The sequence below is a fragment of the Rhamphochromis sp. 'chilingali' genome, assembly GCF_963969265.1.
Source record: "Rhamphochromis sp. 'chilingali' genome assembly, chromosome: 13".
NCBI lineage: Eukaryota > Metazoa > Chordata > Actinopteri > Cichliformes > Cichlidae > Rhamphochromis > Rhamphochromis sp. 'chilingali'.
Genome location: NC_137940.1, coordinates 2,143,146 through 2,159,954, shown reverse-complemented (window position 1 = coordinate 2,159,954; position 16,809 = coordinate 2,143,146). Strand labels below are relative to the sequence as shown.

At 44.1% G+C, this 16,809-nt stretch overlaps 1 protein-coding gene across 1 annotated transcript; it reads right to left on the bottom strand.

The window, feature by feature from the left end:
* Positions 1–2,284: 2,284 nt before the first annotated feature.
* Positions 2,285–15,773, bottom strand: rnf103 (ring finger protein 103). The gene is made up of 7 exons (XM_080901800.1): positions 15,154–15,773; positions 10,418–10,566; positions 7,949–8,064; positions 5,952–6,374; positions 5,728–5,860; positions 4,819–4,905; positions 2,285–3,830 (listed from the first exon to the last, which is right to left on the bottom strand). The coding sequence occupies exons 1-7, from the start codon at positions 15,377–15,379 to the stop codon at positions 2,859–2,861; spliced, it is 2,106 nt and encodes a 701-aa protein (XP_080757926.1). The 5' UTR covers positions 15,380–15,773; the 3' UTR covers positions 2,285–2,858.
* Positions 15,774–16,809: the final 1,036 nt, after the last annotated feature.

Genomic DNA, 16,809 nt, shown 5'->3' with positions numbered 1-16,809 from the left:
CCAGTCACAGTAGCTGCTTTTATCAGATATACAGCAGGTTCAAAAGTACCAGAGACCATTAACATCATTTCCTGCATGATGTAAAATAACAAGCATCTGTTCTAATGTCATTGGTGTAAAAGAGGAATGTGGGAGCTGCAGGCTAGTTTATCAAATCCGCAAACAATATCAATATGGTGACTACAAAGGCACGAGGTGGTGAACAATTAAAAATGCAAGTCTCGTTAAGTCTTTTAGGGCTTGTCGCTACCAGCTTGGAAAGTGTAGACACTGTAACTTTTGTAAAAATAGCTCTTTCTGTGTTTGGGTGATGGCTTGAACAGGGCTCTGTGAGATGTTTTCATAACCTGGCCCTGCTTTAAACTTCTCCACATTTTCATCCCCGACATCTCAGATGGGTTCCTTGGTCTTCAAAGTTCTGTTTGACAGTCGGGTGCTTGGTATTGAGTATTACTTCTCCTGTCTCATCAGACTTGTTCCCTTCTGTTTTCCTTGGTGTCCTATAGTGGTTAGGGCAATCGTGGCAGCCTGGCTTCTGTCAGTCTGCCCCGGGGCAGCTGTGGCTACACCTGTAGCTGCCTCCACCAGTGTGTGAATGTGAGAGTGAATGAATAGTGGAATTGTAAAGCGCTTTGAGGGTTTTGAAAAGCGCTATATTAATGCCATTATTATTATAATTGTCAGTATTTATCCCTGTGTTCTCCATTCAGTTGTCTTCCTCTTTAATTGTGTCCATTGCTTCCTGTCACTCGTGTCGTTTACTTTCTTTGCCTCGACACGTCCATCGTTTCCAGCCGTGTGTCCCACCTCATGTCTCTCCTCCTGTTTCCAGTCTGTATTTATTGTCACGTGTTAAGTGAAAAGTAACATTAGTGAACTTAGGAACGACTGGAACGAGCAAAATAAATGGATCTTCAATAGGAGAAAGGAATGTTAGAATAAGGAATATTTTCGATCAGAATGGTAGAATTTAATTTCATTGCAGCTTTTCTACATTTGTGTTTATTACATTAACCTTGTTGAATTTGCGCAGAACTGTTCACTAATTTCTAAAGTGATTTTTAAATCATTTTTGAATGTGATGCATTCACTGTACTCGTCATACATATTATATTCAATTAACCAGGATGAATTAGAGCATAACTGTACTTTAACATCAAAGGAATATTGCAGTGGCTTGAGATGAAACCTGACACACAGGTGAGCCAGAGCAGGGGTATGTACGTGACCATTAACGATCAGTTAGTTTCACCTGTGTTTTTGTTACCAGCTGCAAAAAGTTTAGCTGGTTTTAACCACACACACACACACACACACACACACACACGCTTCTGCAACCACATGCAAGTTTGGTATTGATTAACTACACCAAATAACCACTGAGAGATGAATAACGTTAATCTTTTAATTACAATACAATATTTGCCAGGGAAACCCTGCATCCATCCACCCACAGACTGTTGCAGACCTATAGCGCCCACCGTGGTGCAACAGCTAAAACTAGCAGGATAATAAATGTTGTTTGATGGGAAAACTGCTCGGGTCAAAGCACTGAGCATGTTAGGAAAAAAATACTAGGCAGATAGTTTGGGTTCAGTTGATCAGGGCATACCTGTGATAACATATTTATATCATACAAAACAGAATTCTTTTGAAGATGGAGAGTCTAAAAACTCCCAGACAATGCAGCTGTTGTGGTCCCATAACAGGGGGTCTCGTCTTGCTCTTAGTTGGTAAAAGCTGAAACTATCTGTCCTGGGTGGGACTGTGCACAGCTGGTACTGCTTACTCTGATCATAGGCGCAGCCATCAGGTTAGCGGTGTTGCTTGAGTGTTCTTAGAGTGGATGTAAGACAGTGTGATCACCCACACAGTTTACTCCAAACATGACTCGTCTCTGAAGCATGCAACGAACCTTATTTTAGCTCTCGCACATATGAACCCCAATTTTGTGACATTTGCTTTGGTTTAGTCTTCAGAGACCACAAAGAAAATCAAGGTAAACGATAATGACGAAGTCTAGAACTGGTCACACTTTACTGCTACTCTGAATCAGCTCACAAACACCAAAGCCTCATTTTCAGGTGACCAGTTCAAAGGGCTCCAGTCAGAGTCAGTCCTGTCGCCCTGCATGCACATCAACAGCTGTTCACTGTGTGAGACCTCTGACCATAATCTGTGTTGGTGAAATATTGCAACAGACAGGAGACAAAGTTTAATCTGAATAATTCCAGATGTTTCTTGGGGAAAACGGTCAGAGTTACAGGAAAGTGCTTCTCAGCAATTCTATCCAATTAATTTATTTGAATTCTGCTCCTCTCCTATGGTGACCAGTGTGCAGGAGACAAAGCCATTTCATTTCATACAGTTCAGGACAAAATGCAAACACAAAGCAAAGGCCTTCTTTGCTGCAGGTGCAGATGACACAGGACGAAGCACAGTCTACATAGATTTCTGTACAAATGTCTTCTGATGCATTCAGCTTATCGTCCTGACAGAAATCCAGCTGGTAGCGTTATTGGGGCGATTACGTTTTCTCTCAGACTGACAACATCCAAACTTTAAGAATGACAAAGCAAAATTAAAAATGTTTTCACTGCACTACATTGTTTATTGTGGCTACACACATGGTTACTGTGAGAGTCAACGTCCCGTCTAGATAAGAAGCATTGTAGCTGGGCTTTGACAGCCCAGCTCATCAACAGGAATGGAAGCAAAGATTACTAATGGCTCATAATAACGCCGCCCTAATCACGCTTACCGACCACGTTTCCTTCTTAATTGTTCTTGATGGTTAGAGAGTCTGAAGAGACACGAAGAGGAGAAACTGTCACCATCGATAGCTGAAGGCCATCTCATCAGTCCTGCACTGTGTTGTCAGTAGAACTACTCTGAGCAGCCCTCTGCTGTTTCTTTTTGTAGCTGGGCCAGCGACATACTGGACAGCAGTGTCTGCCCGCTGCCAACCATACCACAATGCACTGCTGGTGGAAGGCGTGGCCACAGGGGAGCCCCATCAGTACCTCCTCGCTCACAAAGGTCTCCAGACAAACCACACATTCTGAACACTGAAGCATGTCACAGGGCCACATTGACCAATCACAGTGTTGATGGTTAGAAACACAGTCAGACACGACGCAGTTATCCTTCACCGCCCTGTCAGCTGACAGCGAGCTTCCATTCCCGGATGATTCAGCAGCACACGCACACTGACGGCCGCCGCTGGCGTCCACGTCGCCGCACGCAGGAAGCTGTGAGTTGAAGTTCACACTACATAGTGATCTCTTGTGGCTGCTGCTACCATGTGGAGGTTCCTTCCTCTCTTCGTCTGAATGTTGACTACGTGTTTCTTCATCCGCCTTTTCACAACAGGCCTCCGACCCGGACTGACCAGCTGCTCTGAGCCTCCAGGTCGGCAGCGTTTTGATGTAATCCATGTTTACTAATGGACGAAGCCACAGATCAGGAAAAGCCAAATGCTCAAATAAGAAGTTAGGATCATCTTCCCACTCTGAGTGGTCAGACGGAAACTGCTGTAGTGATGCAATTGGATGGAGCAGGTAGGAAGTGTACCAGTCCCACAGACTGGCCAGCCACTCCAGGTTTGTACGGCTGTCTTCTTGGCTCCTGGTACCACAGCGCCGTTTCTTCTCAAAGTAGTCGACGAGCAGGCCGTGGGCTAGGTAGGTAGACAGGAAGAGAGCTGGGTGGGATGAGTAGAAGGTCCAGTCAGCTCTCACTAGGCTGGCTAGTGTAGTGGTGTCAGCATAACGCAGCAGCTTCAGACTGTAGCCGTGCAGAAGGTCCAGATAGGGCAGCTGAAGGAGAGCCTGGAGAGAGTGAGCAGGCAGGGATTAGTGACAATTATTAACAGTTTTACTCAGTAAAACAGAACATGCAGTCTGTTGTTACATACTGTCAGAGCAGTTTGGATTCTCTCTGATACGAATGCAGTAAAGTGCGACACACAGCCCTGGTTACTGTGGAGTAACTGCACTGTACTTGATTCACTGCCATGAAGGCTAACGAGGGCAAATGCTCCGTGATGTCCTGGTGGATGTAAAACTGGGCACCGTGCAGGCCTGCAGGCCACATGCAGGCCTTTGGTTGGAACGACAGGTAAAGGTCCGGTTCATCCACCAACATTCTCCAGGAAACGCCCACAGTGGACGGCTGTTTATTGTGATTTTGTGGAAAATTGTAATTTTGTCGCTTTTAATTTGAAAGTCCCTCCTATTTTTTAAATTTATGTAAGTAATATGTGTGCAAATGAATGCAGCTTAACTGCAAATGCACTGGAACAGATGTTTTAGAGCTTTAAGTTGGCTAACCATTAAAAGTGAAAACTCACTCACTTTAAGTCGCCCTGAACAGCACATTACATTGTAGTACAATAATCCAAGCATTTATAAATCTATTTATAAGAAGAAAATCAGAAAACTTTATAAACATATTAGTGTTTCCACTAAAATGGAAACACTAATATCTTTATTAGTTAGCATAAAGTAGGAGAGGCCTCCTCCTGCGGACACGAAGCACGCTCCCTGTGCCCGTCCAAATATTCATTTCAATCAGTATTAAAATGGATTTTCAGTATTTTTGTATTAATGACTTTTAATAAATGTTTAATAAATCACAGAAGATTTGCCTTAAATCTAGATGACTGCTAAAAACCACTTTTTTAAAATTATGTAAATAAATCGTTATTGTTTAGCTCTCGTTCAGTCTTTTTTTCTTTACTGCAGCAACTGAAAGTAAAATGCTTAACACAAGAAAAACGTCAGGCGTGAGGACTGAGTGGTGCCGATGATTCCCTACCAGAACTGGCAGCCAGGAAACCAGCAGTATGGAGTTGTAGGTCCCAAGTGTTCGGATCAGAACTACAAATCGTTTCACGGTTGCTCCCTGAAAGCATGTTAACGATTCACATCAGAATTTCAGAACAGCACTACATGACCTGGAAGCTAGAAGACCAAAGACAATGCAACAAAACCCGAACACAGAAGGAAAGAAAGTAACATCAGGTTTGGAGATGTTGCAGTAAGAGCTGAAGAGAGCTGTTCAGTCAGGATATCTTACAGTGACGTACAGGTCTGTAACAGGACTGAAGATGCACCAGACAAGTGGCCAGGGATCGGCCAATCAGCATCACGTATAACCGAGCTGGTCATGGACAACATGCATGCTTACTAACAGCTAAAATACTCCAGGTAAAGACAGGCGCATGGCAGTTTTTCAGGTAATTCCCTGTGCATCTCTGTAGTACTAGAAAACTTTTTATTTGTTTCAATGAGAGAAGAACTGTAACTCAATGCAATGTGGGGAAAACTGTAAAGCTGAATAATTTATTTTATTATGAAAATAACATTGTGGATTGAAGAAAAGTTGATTGTGTATGCTGTCTGAAATCATTTGTAGGAAGAAACTCAGACTTGACAGTAATAACAATAATATTGGCAGGAAGAAGAAAGAAAAGGACAACTGATGCATTTCTGGGAGAAACTTCCTGTTCCTGTGCAGGTCTATGAAGCAGCACAGACAGCATGTGTAGTTAGGCTGAGCTAATGTAACTGTAGCTAGAAGCATCAAAGCTGTCAGATGAATGTAGCGCACGAACAAGTAAACTTCGAGTAGAACATAGTAAATGTAAAGTAAAAACACAAAGTAGAGAGTAGAGGCTTTTTGTCCCCTTTCACCTCTACAACTAAGGAAGACTGAAACAGTGACCTGTGTAATGAAGAGGTCCATCCAGGCCAGCAAGTTGATGAGGACCAAACTGAAGACAAACAGATCGTTGACCTCTGGTTGGACCGAACGCAGGAACGTATCCATGGCAGCGAGGGACAGGAACTCCCCGGTGCTTTGGGGACGAAACACAGACTGCAGTTTAATTTCTTTACATAAAAAACGTGCTTTTAAAAAAATCAGACATCTTCATTAACAGTCATCACCTGTTGCCATAGTGATATATGCCCTCAGGCATCTTAAGGATGTAGGCGGGGCTGCGTGTCACACCAATCTCTGATAGGCTGCTATAGTTACCCCAACGACGCACATCCACAAAGATGAACTCGATCCTGCCGGTGAACTTAACAGACAGCGAGGAGAAGAAGGCCGGCGGCTGGGCCAGGCGGGCAAACAGAAACATTTTCAGTGGATGAGCTGGGTCAGAACGCCACTCCTCCACCAGCTGCTCAGAATGATGCAGGGTTTTGATTCGATGAGCCACATGTGAGGTCATCCAGCGGAAGATCTGCTCAGTTTCAACCCGACTCCCTTTGTACTCTTTAAGCATGACTTTGCCCTTTGATGCTGAAGTCTGGGGAACCGACATGATCAGGGTGGAGCGCTGCCAGCCACGCTTGATGCACGACCTAGCACACAGAAGACATAACCAACAGTGATCCACAGCAGGTCAAATCTACATGCAGTTTCATCTGTCCCACTGGAACCGCTCAGCTTTATGGCCCCATATAAAGCCACTGCTGCTCCACGACATACCAGCGCTGTTATACAGTACGTCGTAGTTGTGCTGCTGTGTGGCAGAGGGTGTGTGTCTGAACATGTAGTGGACTGCATCCAGTCCCTGTAGTCAGAGTGGGTTTGCCAACAGCACATGTCACACATCACAAAGACCGTGACAGCAACATTTCATCTCTGACTGGTTCTTCTGACAGCAAAGAACTTCAGCTTGTTTTAGTTTAGCGGTCCAATCAGACCCTGTCCTTCAAACTAGGAAACATTGATCATGTCCTGGTTTGTGCAAAAAAAAGGATGAAGTGGCTTTGAGAGGTCAATGAAACTAAAACAGCTTTTCAATAAATGCTCCTCGTGACCAAGCTGGTGGCACAGTGAATCTTTGCTGTTGGAGAACATCTCCAACTGAAGGTGAGCAAACACTGCTGATTTCACGCTGTCTGCTGGGAGGAAACCAGTTTCCCAGCATACAATCAGTCCGAATCCATCTGTGCCAATGAGCACAACTACTCTGCGACATGTCCTCCTGCAGTACAGGACTCACGTCAGCCGGTTGTCAACCTGTGAACATCTGATTGTGCTCCACAGCTGCTGAGCACCTGCTGCAGTCAAACCGCCGTCCTGTGGAGGAATTCCTGTTTCAGATGTGTCAGGTTCTGCCTGGACTCTGTTAGTAGTTTATATGAATAATTATATAAATTTGTATTTGTTTAACGTGAATTTTTGTAAACCTGCATCAACAGAGTAACAGTATTTAGTTATTTTAGGTGATCGTCGTATTATCTCAAACAGATCTCAGCCTCCTGGTAGATACACCTGAGGCATCCATTGTTGCCTCGTTCACAACACTTTCAGAAAACCTGACCCAAGCGCTCTGAGGCAACTGTTGTTGTGACGTGGTGAATGGCAAATGGACTGATTCTTATATCGACCTTTTCTGCTCTCCTGGAGGACTCAAAGCGCTCTATACAACACGCCACATTCACCCATTCACACACACTGACACTCCGATGGATGCATCCGAGAGCAACCTGGGGTTAGTTAGTTAGCCCAAGGATACTTGACATGCAGACTGGAGCCAGTAGATGACCTGCTCTACCTCCTGAGCTACAGCCGCCCCACCACGTGGCACTATATGAATAAAAATGAATGAAACTCAACTGACCTCTGACCTTGAGGTTGAGGTCACTGAAATTCAAACTCATCTGTGATTTTCAACACCGTGTGTTATCGCCATATTGTCACTATTGTGGCATGGTAGTTGCTTTGAAGATGGTCACTGGCTGGAAGTCACAGACCTGGTCCTAGACTTGGTCCCCGTCTTCAAAGCAACCACTTCAAAGACTGCAGGATCACTGCACAGGGTCGCGGTGCAGCCTTCCACCATGTTCTTTCCTAGTGTGACTGTCAGATTGTGTAACTGTTGTTCAACTTCCGTAGTGTCTCTTTCTGTGGAGTAACAGCATATCACCTGTAGTCATTGGAGCAGTTGAAGGTTCCAGTTCTGATACCAAACTGGGACACCTTCTGTACCATCTTCCCCCAGTTGGACTGGCTGAGCAGAGCTTCCCGGTCCTGAGCAATGACCTGCCGTCACACACAGGGACATGATACGGTCACATTGGTAGTGCTGGACAATCAGCTTTTAATATGATTTGCAGATTAAACCCACTTTATTACAAAAGGCTTCCATGTTCCAGTGAGACTGTCACTGTGGGCGAACCGACGTCGCTTCTTTTGTCTCTTTGCACCAGCTTTGTTGTGACAGTGCAGCCATTTCCCATGCATTTACTTTGATTTATGCCACAGCTGCCCTAAACTCCCAGTATGGGTAATTACTAAAATAGTTTACACCAGCAAGCACAAGTTCAGTTCTAGAATTACAATATTTTTAATGCTAAAATATTATTATTGTTATTGCTAAAATTTCAAACTTCCTGATTTACAAAAAAAGCAGCAGAAAAATAGTAAAGCACATTATTTTTGATTAACATGCCAACTAATACTTTACTTGAATTTCCTAAAGAACTTAATTTCAGTGCAGGGATGTGAACGTTTACATCCACCATCTCAGAGCAGTGGAGCTGCAGCAGTGGAGCTGCATGCAGCTTTGGATGTACAAACTTTTATTCAGTTTGTTAGCTGACTAACATACACACACTCAGACTGACTGCAAATATATATTTTTGCTTTGAAACAAGTTTTTGCCAGATTTTGAAAACATTTAGTGGCGGGGGCGTGGCAGGGGCGTGGTCTCTGGCTCCCTGCAGTGGAGGGGTGGTGCAGCGGGCTCGAGGGGCAGCTGCTGCTACTCTGTAATCATATTTTGTATCACCTAATATTTTGATTCATTTCATTTTTCACTCTGATAGACCTACTGAGTAAATATTAAATACATTTCTATTATTTTCAAATTAATACATTTCCTATTTTGAGACAACTGGACAACAGGTGAAGAACTGGAGGACTGCCCACAGAGGCGGAGATCAGAGTTATTGAAATATTTGTTGAGTAATCGAATAATGAAAGAAAATTAGCAGATTAGTCAACTACCAAAACAATCTCCAGCTGCTGCTTGTTTGTGGATCTCTCCTTTCAATCTTGTCTTCAGTAACTCAACCTTATTCTTCATTAGGGTGACCGACTTGTCCACTGAAGAACATTTCTTTGCCTGCAGAAAGTCTTGGGTTGCTTTTGCAGTACACTTTGGGTTATGAAGCTCTGAACGGACACAGTGACTTTTAGCTGTCAAACAGATGTGCTCATATTAGACTAAAGAATAATTATGCTATGCTATGTTGACGTCATGGTCACCTCAGTAACTGCGAGGCTTCCAGGTCCTGTGGCAGCAAAAGAAGATTTCTTTGATGTCACTTGTGAGTAACTATAACTACACCCAACTACACCCTGAGCCTTTCCATAGCTGGATCAATATTAGAACAGGTCACCCAGATCAGACTACTTGGTGTCACCATAAATCACCACCTCTCATGGTCTCAGCATAAAGACTGTTGTTAAGAACATGGGGCAGGGCGCCGCTGATCTTTCTACATCACTTCTTCTGTCATGAAGGATGTTATTAACGCACTAGTGTTATTGTTCAATCATCTGGTCAGCAGCGTGTGAGACAGACCTCAACAGACTTCGGTTAGTCCAGAATAAGGCGACCGCATTAGTGTTAAGATGTTCATACTATACCAGCATCGATCAAATGCAGAATAAACCTTCCAGTACAAGCTAAATTACACCATGGCTTACTTGGACTTCCAGATAAGATACACAATTATGCTACACGACTGCAGTGCAGTAACTCCTCGAGCCAAAGGTCAGTTTTGAAAAACTCTGTTATATTCGGAGCATCTTTAAAGTGGAATAAACAGCCTCACACAATGAGAGCACTGGCTGCTACTGCTAGTTTAAAAACATAAAAGCCTATTCACAGTTTTTAATTATTGTAAACATTGTAAGAGGCCAATGTTGTGCCTCAGTGTTATTGATGTTTACATGCTTACAACCTCACTGTGGATGTAAGAGCTAAATTATGAGGAGATTTTTGCATCTACTTTATTGTGTAATGTTTTATTAGCTTATACTTGATGGCTCGGGCCCCTGGAAGACTAGCAAGCACTACCGTGGAAGCTAATGGGGTTCCTTATATATAAATAGATAAATAAGCCCTTTCTCATAGGCAGCAGCAGTTAATTCTTTACTAATGCATTTCCTCCTTTGCTTTACATTAATACCCCTGAAAGCTCCAGACCGACAAACTACTCGTATGTTTGCTTTAATGGAGGTGGTCACACTTTCTAAAGATTAATTCATCAAACGCATTTGAGTAGCAACACCCGGCTGCTGCTGCTGCTGCTGCTGCCTGTAAGTTTCTTTTTTTGGACACTTAATCATTCACCACTGACAGGTTTAACAGAGAATGTGCTTTTACCTGAACTAACCAGATCCCATCTTTAGTGTCCTCTACTAATTCATAGAAGTGCACCTCTCCACTGAAGTGTGTGGTGCTGGAGCCGTCGTCCTCTGTCTGCTCCTTCTGCTTCTTTATGGCCGAGTACAGCTCCCCCTGTGTCAGCTCTCCTGTGACAGAGCAAAGTGCAGCAGCTTTTAAAGAGCACTGATACTTGACATCCATGCAGCAGTGGTCTACGTACAGGCAAAGACTACATACACACACTGCGCAAAGTTCTTGAACCACCTCATGTTTGTTTTTGTGTCACATCCAAGGCCGGGACAGTTAAAGTGGTCTTGAGTACAAACATTTTTCACTCTTCAGTCCAGTTTTTGTACGGAACCATTTTCAAAGGAAGTTGCTTTTTTTCTCCTTCTTTGATAAGCCACATAACGCTGACCTACGAATCAAGCAAACAGAAATAAGGGACCTAAATCAAAGGATGAACCGGTGTTGTGCCAGTCATATAACGAAATGAACAGTATCTATAAATTTCTCCCTCTCATACTATTTAAAAAAATAAAAAAACAAACCCTAATTCTTCATCCTGCGTCTTTATTCTTCGAGCGTGGTCAGAAGAGGAGCTTGTCCTGTGCAGTATCTTTGCTGTTCCTAGGACTGTGCTCTTGATCTCTCATGTCATTCCTGGGATCTGCTGGAGCCACCTGCCCAGGTATGGAGAACTCCGCCCGAGTGCTCCGATGACCACGGAGGTCACTGTCGCCTTCAGCTTCCACGTCTTTCTTGTATTGACGCCAGAGGCTTCAAACAGTTATATTGTTCCAGCAGGGCATCTTGAGGCGCCTTTTGTTGTGATTTGGCGCTATATAAATAAAATTGAAATTGCATCTGACAGCCGGCAGGTGTTGATTGGTTGGATCTTGTTCTTCCCGTTCAGCCGACTCCTCAGGACTCGTCTCTGCAGGTGTTTGGTGGTTGCAGCTTTCCTAACAGCCTCTTCATGGTTCCCATCTGACTGTGGGACTCCAAGTATTACAGCTACATTCTCTGCCTGCAATGTGCAATCCCCTCAGTTCTGATCACCTTCCCCCTTTGTGTTACATCCTCCTACACGTCTCCAGTCCAAATGACAGGCCAGTGTTATTGCTGTTATTGATCTTAGTGGATCAGTGAGCTGATCTCTCATTCACTCCTAGCATGCAGCTCGATGTCATCCATGTACAGGAGGTGGCAACGTGTGCTGTTCACTTGAGGCTGGTCTATAGTGCTGTTTGCCACATCCCACTGATGTCCTGATGATGCCACTTCGTCAGCCATTGCTATTAAGTGCAGGATTTACAAAGGAGATGACCTCCACTGCTGTTCTGCATTACTGGCTACAGAAACCAACTACAGAACAGAGCAACTGTTATCCACCTCCTGTGCATGGATGACATCGAGCTGCATGCTAGGAGTGAATGAGAGATCAGCTCACTGATCCACTAAGATCAATAACAGCAATAACAGCAATAACATTGGCCTGTCATTCGGACTCCTATTGATCGTGTACATTTTTAAGCATTCCACTGCTGCGGTCTAAGCATTGTTATGTGTTGCATCCTTGTCCCATGTGCCCTTCCAGTCTCAGTGGAGCTGTCCTCATATTGTTCCCCTAACACTGAGCAGAAAAGCTGGTTTATTCTCCTGGACTCTATATCTCTGGTATACTGGACTCTTCAGGAGGTTAGCAGTTTCCAAAGCCTCAGACATGGGCACACTTTTCTTCATCACACTTTTCTCCAGTTCCGATAGTTGGCTACCTGACACCCTGGCTTCCCCTTGTCATAGACAAGGTACAACACAAACGCTATCTCCAGCTGCAATACAAGTGACTCGTTCCAGATGTTGGCTGACAAAGAAATCCTACCGATAACTGATTGAATTTTATAAAGCTGGAAAATCAAAATCTACCCAAGGGACTGTATCAGCAGTGTTCAAACTAAGACCTGAAGAATGAAGGATTCAGTTGAAACCAGGTAGCAAAACAAAAATTACAGCCACAACTTCCAGAAAAAGTGTTTAGGATGCAAAGAAAACTCCACAAATGACTTCAGCTGGCAAACAGGCAGGACTCGAAGAAAAAACGTCATTTGGGTCGTTTCTGTTATTATGATTTTAAAAGAGCAAACACATCAAATTGTTAGCAAATGTCAGGAACCACCGATCCAGTCCACACCGGCAAAGAAATTCAACTACAGCTACAGACATGGAGTCATCACACCAACTGAGATCAATCAATTAGAAGACAATCCTGCCCCCAAACTCATATTAGCTGCTTCAGTCCCCATTGATGGCCTATCAGAACTAGGGCTGCCACGATTTGTCGACTAGTCACGATTACGTCGACTATCAAAATCGTCGACGACTGATTTAATAGTCGACGCGTCGTTTGAAGCTTTGTAAGATCCCAAAAGACGCAGGAATGAGTAGTAGGATTTAAGAGTGTAATAACGGACTGAAACAGAAGATGGCAGCACTGCATGTACAAGGATGCCAGCTGCCGTTAAACCCCGAAGAAGAAGAAGCTGTGTCCCAGAATTCATAGCGCGGCCCAGCTCAGTTTCCAACAATGGCGGCAGCTAGTTAGTTTTAATATTACTCTTATTATTCTTTCTGGGTCACAAAATAAACGTTTAACATATTTTCAGGCGAGAATGTAGCTGTGTAAACCTCAAATATCTGCTCAGTTTATCAGGACACCGCATATTTTCAAAAGCGCTCCGACGTTTTCGGAGACGTCTGTTACCCACTAGCTCGATAGTGAGCCGGGGGCTAGGTCACTAGAGCCGTGAGAACACCGGACTCCCCGCAAATTGTTTTCAAACCCACCGCCGTCTTTCGCTACTCAGGTTAAACATATATGAGTCACTTAGATAAATTAAAAATGTTGTTGTTTGGCTTTTTTTTTTTAGTATTTTATTTGTTCCTGAGTAAATCGGTTTGGCTGAGATTAAAGTTATAGTTTTTACACAGCTGAATAAACGTCAAGCAGACAGCTGATTATCAAAAGTGTGAGATGCTCGAGAATTTACTCCGGTGTCCTGTTATATTTTAGATAGCAAGGAGTTTATTAAACTTCACCGAAACAATCTGCAAATTTCATTAAAATTGAATAAACTATCATCTTGTCTTTATTTTTAGTTAGCACAGACCTTAAACACTTCAAGCTGTAAGCTAATGATAGTTATATAAGAGCAGATGCTGCTGGTGCAATAAGCTGTAGTTTTACGTCCAGTGGATGATGATCTGATTAGTCGACTAATCGCATAAATAATCGGTGACTAGTCGACTATCAAAATAATCGTTTGTGGCAGCCCTAATCAGAACCTGTTCCAATACCAAGATGTCCAAGAAACATCTACAACAGGTCAGATCAATGCGCTCTCGCAGGACACTCACAACCTTATTGGTGGAAAACATAAGAACAGATTTGGTTACAGAAACATTTCAAAACGAATTAATTTCTCATTATTACACATAATTCATGATCATCTACGGTTTGATTCTTCGCACGTGTGGATGAGTTAAGACGGACAATAGCACCTTTACAAATATATTTACTTAGAAAACAGGTGACATGTTCGATACTTGTTCTCACACACACACGCGCGCACGCACACACGCGCACACGCACGCACACGCACACACTCTGTGAGGTGTTTCAGTGGCATCGCTGGCATTCATCTCCTCCTGCAGGCAGCTTGTTATCCCAGCAGGGTATCTGATGGCTGATAGGGAACATGTACTGATGAGCTGAATCTTGTGCCTTTCAGCACCTGTCCCATCTACTTGACGTATTTGACTATGGTTGACCTTTGTGCATCTTCTTCATGGTTCTCATTGGCCCATGGGATACTCAGGCCCTGGTAGCGGTCCTCTATGCTATTCTGCCTTGGTGCAACTCCATCTCTTTAGTCTGGATCACTTTCCCTCTCTTTGCAAACAGTTGGCCACACTTATCCAGTTTGAATGGCATCCCAGTATCCTGGCTGTAGATCCTGGTGAGGCTGACCGGTGAGTCGATATCTCGCTCCTGGCATACACATTGATGCCATCCATGTAGTGGAGGTGGCTGATGGTCACTCAGCAGCTGAATCTGTGTCTGTGTCCACCCTGAGCTGACTGAATGGTTGAGGCTTATGCAGAACAGGAGTGGGGACAATGCATCACACTGGTATATTTCACAGCTGATGGTAATGTGTGGGGTTGTCTTGGAGTTGGCCTTCAGTGTTGTCTTCCAATCCCCCTGACTTCCTCATCAATGTTTTTAGCACATAATTACCCTTGTTTAATGCCAGGCTCTGGAGTATCCATGTGTGGGGCATTAGATTCGTGTAGTCATCCAGACAGTGCTCAGGCTGGTTGACCCTGTCTTAAGAGCCCCTGTTTATCAACCCTGAGCTGATGCTTTGGCCTGCGGTGCCATTTACAACGTCTTTCAGAGCCGTTTTAATGTATTGACTCGTCTGCCTACCCAGCTTGGTTATTACAATGCCTGAGAAAAGCTTCCATGTTGTGGAGAAGCAATCGTTTGATGGTGCCGTACCCTTGTGAGGACCCTTCATGGCGAGCCCTGCCCTCTCTATCAGAACCGTTCGCTTCTTTGCAGTTTCAAAGTCCTGAACTTGAGAAACACACACACACACACACATAGAAAATAACAGCAGCTCATGAACCCACTAATGATGAAGGCTGTGTGATGCCTCTGGCTTTACCTGATTTCTCTACCAGCTCGCTCACATCCTTCTTCTCGACCAGCCCGGAGTATCCCAGCCCTCGACACTCCAGGATGGTCTTTAACTTCTTGTAACTGAGAGTAACCGGATCCACGAGCTGCGTAGCGAACATACCAGTCTCATACCAAACTACTGCCTCAAAAATCCTCGCCAACGTAAACAACACTATGAAATATAAGAGCAAGAAGAACAGTTTCAACCACATCTTACGGCTGAGCGAAAGCGCCAAGAGAAGGTCTGCGAGAGGCTGCGATCAGCAGACAGGCTTACACACACATCTGCAGCAGCCACGGGCACACAAACGTCTCTAATTACAGCTGGGAAGACCCCCTCACTTGTTCCTCCAACTGTTTACCGTGCTAACGGTGACAGCTCAGCACTTAGCTTAGCATCGCAGGTAGGCCTCTGCTGTAACAAAACTAAGCGTCTTTAGCTCTTCGTCGCCACTGCAGCAGCTTCCGCTGACAGTCAGCCGCGTATGAGCCTGGATGCTAACACCGTGCTTCACATTCTCTGGGTTACAAATCGCCAGTAATGACGAGTGTGACCGTTATTGTTTCTGTCTCCGATCAGCTGTGTGCACGGAGAAGATGGCGTCATATCCTGTTCCACTTGACGCTTGTAATACCCCCCTTCTCCACACACACACACGCACGCACGCACGCACACACACACACACACACACACACACACACACACACACACAGAGTAATGAAACTGTCAAAGTGTAAATAGACAAAAGTTAAATCAAATATCTTAACTAGGGAAATGCTGCGTGAACGCTGTAAGGCTGCAGCTGTCTGCTGAAAATAGCTGAAGAAGCTGAAGTCAGCATTTGAAAAGTAGCTAAACTTGTAATCGTTTCGCTCAAGCACAACAACTTAGCACAAATGTAACAACTTGGAAGAAGTGGTGTAACAGTGTAACTTACAGTTTTTCTCAAATGTTAAAACACAAAAGCCAATCCTGTAACCCAAATGACCAGTAGTCTAAACACATTTACTAAATGTAGCCACCATATTCCAGTACCATAAACACATGTCACATGAAGACACAATTCACAAAACACAACCCTCTGTACTCATAAATCTAAACACATTTTTCCTTGCTAAAACACATGTTGCAAAACAACTCTGCTCATATCCTCAAATGAAAGCCCATGTGATGCAAAATGCTTGCCACAGTCACCAATCTTTGAACACAGGGAACACACCTGGCGTCAGTCACTACACACAATGACTCAAAATTGAAGACACTTGTTGCTAATGCTGTACCCACATGTAAAAGCAAGTTCAGAGTGCACAGTATGCTGAAGATTCCAAACAAACACAATGGATGAAGGCAGAGTCAGGGGAAGAGGAATTTGATGCAGAGGAGGGAGAAGAGCTGGCCCTGGAAGAAGAGGAGCAGGCCAATGAGGAAGAGGAGTTCAAATGAGAGGAGGAAGAGGAGCGACCAACGAGGAAGAGGAGGAGGCCAACATGGGAGAGGAGAAGGTCCAGGAGGGAGAGCAAGACAACCTCGCACCATCATTACGGACGAGATGCGAGCAACAGCTCAGCGACATGATGCCGCACAGTGATTGTGGTGTGTGTGGTGTGAATAACGTAAATAAAAAAACTTCACACCCTGTTC